The sequence below is a fragment of the Etheostoma spectabile genome, unplaced genomic scaffold, assembly GCF_008692095.1.
Source record: "Etheostoma spectabile isolate EspeVRDwgs_2016 unplaced genomic scaffold, UIUC_Espe_1.0 scaffold00001328, whole genome shotgun sequence".
Classification (NCBI taxonomy): Eukaryota; Metazoa; Chordata; class Actinopteri; order Perciformes; family Percidae; genus Etheostoma; species Etheostoma spectabile.
Window position 1 is genome coordinate 17,482 of NW_022602733.1, and position 5,854 is coordinate 23,335.

At 41.0% G+C, this 5,854-nt stretch overlaps 1 protein-coding gene across 1 annotated transcript; it reads right to left on the reverse strand.

Annotated features, from left to right (window-relative positions):
• Positions 1 to 3,723: 3,723 nt before the first annotated feature.
• On the reverse strand, positions 3,724 to 5,394 carry LOC116674962 (serum response factor). The gene is made up of 3 exons (XM_032507118.1): positions 5,081 to 5,394; positions 4,875 to 4,951; positions 3,724 to 4,322 (listed from the first exon to the last, which is right to left on the reverse strand). Exons 1-3 carry the CDS (start codon positions 5,373 to 5,375, stop codon positions 4,227 to 4,229), a joined length of 468 nt encoding a protein of 155 aa, XP_032363009.1. The 5' UTR covers positions 5,376 to 5,394; the 3' UTR covers positions 3,724 to 4,226.
• Between the last annotated feature and the right edge of the window lie 460 nt (positions 5,395 to 5,854).

Below are 5,854 nucleotides of genomic sequence, written 5' to 3' on the forward strand. Positions count from 1 at the left end.
AGGCCCCCCCCCCCCACCTTCAACCCCTATACGTTCCTGTAGTTACACACACATTGAACTGTAGTATTTACGATACTGCACAACATATATTTTAAAGTCCTCTTATTTATTTGTTTGCTTTCAGGTGGCCTTTTTAACTAATGTCATAATAAGATCAAATTAATTAAACCAGTCACAGTAGGGACTGACTTAGCAGATGTTATTTACTTTATTTTTTTCCAGTCTTTCCTAAGTTTGTCTTGAAATGTTTGTGCTCCTCAAAGCTCACCTATCAATCACCGTCACCCACAGACCTCACCATACATCACATTTTCTCAATGAAATGGTGAATTTTGCAAATGATGTGAATTTGCACACAGACCTCATTGCATTGCACTTGTTACATTATCAAGTTTACGCGTTCTGTTTTCATTGGTTGGCTTTTGGCAATGTCAAGTTGGCTTTTGTGGGACGAGGCGTGTTTTTGATTCCACATTAGTTGTGTTCCCTGCGACTCAGTGTTGCATTTCTCACACACACCCACCAGTGTTCATTTTGTCCAAGGCGATACTGTGTTGTCATTTTTTTTTTATAACAATTAGGATTTTCAATATTTAGTGTATTATATTAATGAGATGCAGATGATCAGGCCTCTTGATTTTATTGAACAGGGTCTTAAAGGCATCATTAACGTAGCTTACAGCAGTGGTTCCCAATCTGTATTAGCTTGTGATCCCTAAAGCCAAGCCATGTCTAATCGGTAGTGTACAGTATGGATGCAAGTCATGGACACTTCAACCAAGTTGGGATTTGAACTTCTGAGATTGTTTTTTGTTGTTGTTGAAATTATCCAGAAATTCAATACGAAAGCAAGCCAAGTAAAAAAGAAAAAAATAACTTTTGTAACAAAAATGAATGATCTGAATTTTGATATCATCTCATTAAATTTATCTCGAGGCCCTTTGCAAGAGTCCAGACCTCGTATTTGGAAAGCTTTGCCTAACAATATCCAAGCTCTAATGGTTTTTCATGAGGTGTTGTGTTGCGTTTACTAGCAGTATTACCTTTTCATCCTTATCTTGAATGGCGAGGGCCCGTGTATTGTTGGAACGGGTCGTTGAGTTGGATTTTGCTTGGTTGCTAACTTGGAAATCACCTCACAGATCAGTGATTGATTACGTAAGACTCTGACCTGGTCGAAATCAAGATGCTACTTAATGCAACTTTGGTTGTTGTGTAATTTTTCCAGGGTGCATGTTTCTGTGATAGGTGCGCGTGATTTACGATGAGTTGACGTGTGAGTGTTGTGATTTAGTGCAGAGTCATTCATTGAAGCCATGAGTCGCTGGTCTTTTTGTTCTCTTTATTCTGGTCCCACCTTTATCCCATCACTAAGTCACCTAAGCTACATTATGCAACTGCTTGCATGGAACCAGATTTGCACATCGCCTTTCCTCATCCTTGTTCGTAATGTAAATTACACAACAAAAAGCTTTTTGTGTTTTTTCTCCAAATGTTTTCATAAACCAAAAAAAAAAAATCTAAGATGTATCAGGAGCAACATTTCTATTTTAATGGTAAACTTTTTAAATTCATGCACATTTCTTAATCAACTATCTTTCCAACTGTTCTGTATATTTGTATATTGTATGTGTACAATAGCAATAGACATATACTACCTGGTGTAAGTGCATGCTTATACATTATTTTTCATTGTTGAAAGAGGCTTTCTGGCCATCCCGATGCTTTTAGCTGTCAGCACTTTGTTTGAAGACACTGACGGGAGATACGATGCCTTACTTCACTGTGGATGTGTGAGGGGTTTCTCCTTAACTACCGTTTGTTGTGATATAATTATGCTTATACTTGTTGCATCGCCTTTGTTTGGTTTGTAAATGATGTAAAGGACTCAGTATAGTCATAATCTGATGCCAAGTGATTGATTTCATTGTCAGCTGAGACCGATCACTGTATCATGTTGCATTTCCTTGTTAATCGCTGCTTTCGTCTCTTGTGAATTGGGACAAGTCTCCTTCTTTTCTCTTAGTTAGGCCAGTCTGAGTTCTGTGATTGTGCAGTGCATCATTGAAACATTAAGGCAAGGTGCATGCTCACTCTTCCTGCCGCCTCCCAATGCCTCGCTGAGTTATTTTTCTAAGTGATGCAGTCTCTGAGGCATTGGCTCATTTATTCCTATTCAGCGGTCTTCATTTCAACAATGCAGTTATATAATAGGTTTCATTCAGGGCAATATGGTTTAACATGCTCCGTCCCAATAAAAAAAAAAAAAGATAATGTCCTTTTGGTCATTCGTTCAACAGTTCATTGTTTCACCATGTTTGTTTTTTTTTATTACAAAATGTCTGTACAACAAAACAAAAATACACACAACCATTTCTCTTAATGACAAGGTGAAAACCACAAATTCTCTTCAACAATTGCCTTTTAAATACTATATCTGAAAAACCACCAGGTAATATTGGGGGATTGAATGTCTTTAACCTGTAAATTTCCTTCACAAACAAGCCTGCAGGATGACATGACAACATGTACAAGAAGAGAGAAGAACAAGCGTGAAAATGACCTCTCCTGCCAGTGAACAACTGAACAGCAGTCATCATGGGTCTGTCCAATTCTCTTTGGCTTCAAGCCAGCATGCTCAGTCATCCTGCTAATTCTGTAGAAATGACTCAAAAAATCTCTGGGCACAGCAGAGGATTGTATGAAAGTCCAAAGTCATGTGAGGTGGTCTGGAAAGAAGTAAATCCTACATTTCTCTTGCCTAGCAGTGATTTAGAAATCAGCCATGAAAAAGAGGCACTATGGTGCAGAAAGAAGGCTCTCAGTCTAATAACTCATTCTGAATGATTGCTGAGGTACGCGCTGAGATTGCAGTCAGCTAGGGTCGAAAGTTGTAGTTCCAAGAAGTATATTAACATTTTTTTTAAGCACCTGAACTTTTCCTTCATAAGAGATCCTTGTTCGTACAAAAATATTTCTACTCATCACTGTTGTAACACTACAGCGTTGAGACCGCTCTGAATAACTGACTGCTCGACAAGAAAACACATGCTTCCTCAGATATAGCGTCACATAATTAAAAGGTCTGCAGTCAAGTGGAGACAATGGATCATCTTTAAACGTTCATGTTTTTATCTGACAACCTGTTGGTTGGCATTTATAAATAAGTGAACCAACTGTTCTAATCACTTTAAGGATTTTAACTTTGTCTAAGAGTTAAAAATGACAGAAGTGTATTTAAATGTGTGTCAACACAGATGTAAATAATTACATCATATTAAAAGTTAAGTAAAATGTCATCTGATTAGTCAACAGGTTCTAAACTAAGAAAGTGCCAGATCCTCACATGCCAAACTGATGCTAAATGATGTCGGCAGCACTGAAACCTTCCCAGCTAGAGTAACGATGTTAACAGTAAATCAGATCTTGTGTTTTACACAATGCGACCCAGATACTTGATCCTACAAATGTCCCAATCCAAATATGTAGAAAAACATCCAGCGTTCCTTCTCCATCTTGTAGTGAAAACTCCCGACAGCATGACAGTATATCAACATATGGTGGTATATTAAATTAATTTACATATACGTATGTAAATCATTTCTTTATGCAAATCATTTTTATGTACATACAAAACCACTACGTAAAAAACAACTACATGCCGTTGCACAAACTAAACCAGGCTAAAAATACAAGTTAATAAAAAAAAAAAAAAACTGTACATTTTCAAATGTCTCTTTTAAGTCAATAAGCGTCTCCCGCCCATTTACAAACCCCAGATATGCGTGTGCACACACACACGCGCGCGTTTGTGCACAATTTGCTCACACTGGAACATTCAGACAAACAAATGTCTCTTTGGCTGGTGTGAAGCTGTGGCACCTTGCAGTGTGTGTGTACATGTAATTACACATTTTCAAACAACAAAAACACGCACGCACAAAAAAAAAAATAACACCATCTAACGGCATAGAAAATAGGTTCCAATGATGGATGTCGTGATATTTTTCCTATGCATTTGCGAATATATATATATTATATACCAAAACATATTGTATACTGTTAAGGGTCAACCACACATATGCCCTTGATCGTGTGTATATATGTAATTAAAGTCACATTCAGAAGTGTAATGTGAATCGCTGTAGGAAGGCATCAATAAATAGAGATGTATGTTAGTCCGTCTGTCTCCTGGGTCTGCCATGTCAAACAGCTCCAGCCGTCTGTCAGTCACTCTTTGAGTTCTGTGCTGCGTCTAGGTTGACCACCTGGAGCTCCGTCAGGTTACTGCTGCTGCCGCTCGACTGCTGGCCAATCACCATCTGGAACAAGACACGGCTACGTCAGGAGACGGTACGACAGACAGCCAATCGCAAGTCATCACATCACACAACCGCACACACCGCCCAGTGCAGATGGAAACCTTGCTACACTACATGCTGCTTGTCATGGAGGGGGGTAAATGCTGTAATAGAGCTGATGTTTTCTGTAGTTCTCTGAAATCAGATTTGGTCAAGTGCAATTTCAACTTTAGAATTGAGTAATTTTTCACAAGAGTGCACCAAATATAACCTTAAAGGATTTTTCCATTAATACCTATATATTCTAAACCAGTTTACAGAAATAAATTGACTACATTTTTCTCCATTAACACTGGACATTAAAGTTTTGATCCCATGCAGTGCAACGGTGGTGTTTCGTTAGGTCTACTGCATGTGCACTGCGCTGCTCCAGGTAAAACAAGCAGCCACCTGTGGTAACCCTGCGGCTGCTGTGTGCCAGTGCTCTGTTAGGATGCATTAGTGTGGTAACGTGGCATGCTGGTTGCATAGGGAATATGAGAGTTTCACTTGTAAATGCAGATCTTGCCGTACTGGGTGTAGCTGCACCGCAGAGACGGGGATCTGCACCGTGCCTTGAGGCGCTGTGAGGAACACCTGAGGGACGGCACCTGGCAGGGGAGGAACAAACAAACATGGTTTTTCATCGGTAAACTCTAGCATTATGTTTATTTGAAATGATGCACAAATTACTAATGAATCCACATCTGTCAGCCAGTCAGAAGTGTGCGTTGTCTCACCTGAGTCTTGGCCCTGTGCGTGGGACACCTGCATGGTCGACGTGCCCTGGGAGAAGGCGTTGAGCACAGCCAGCCCCCCGTCAGTCATCCCCGGCGTGGAGGCGTACATCACTGTGTGCGGGCTGGGGTACATCATGTGACCCGCAACAGACGTTGGCACTGACGAGGTGACGATGGTTGCCGGAGACTCACCGTTGCTGGATAGCGAGCAGGGGAGGAGGGGGGAGAGAAAGCAAAAGTCACACTGAGGGCAAGAGGCGTGTACAAATGTTGGCCAGCAGATGGGGCTTAACATCTATCTAAATCCAACCGCTAACCCCCACCTCCCTCCCTCCCTCACCCCCCTTCTTACGCAGTGTGTAGTAGCACAAAATCTGCTAATGCTGTCAGGCACAACGTGGGACAGCACACACACCAGAGGAGTCCATTCCACTCATTGAGATGCTGTATATTAGCATTTCTTTGGCCAAACTAAAATTAAGATTTTTATGTGAAAAGTAAAATAAATGCCATCAAAACACTACATGCATTATGGATACTGCACTTGACATTTTCTGGTAACCCTTTGACCAATTGGAGCTGGTTCACTATGAAAACCTACCCATTCTGATCTAGACAGGCCAACGGCGTCTTTCTTCAGAGAGGGGATTTGACCTACCGGTGGAGTTTGTGGAGGTGTGGCAGATGTCAAGGCTGCTGCTGTTGGAGGTGGACTGGGTGCTGTGGTGTACCGTGATAGCCTGGAGCTGCTGGGGAACCCCAGCTCCTGGAGAC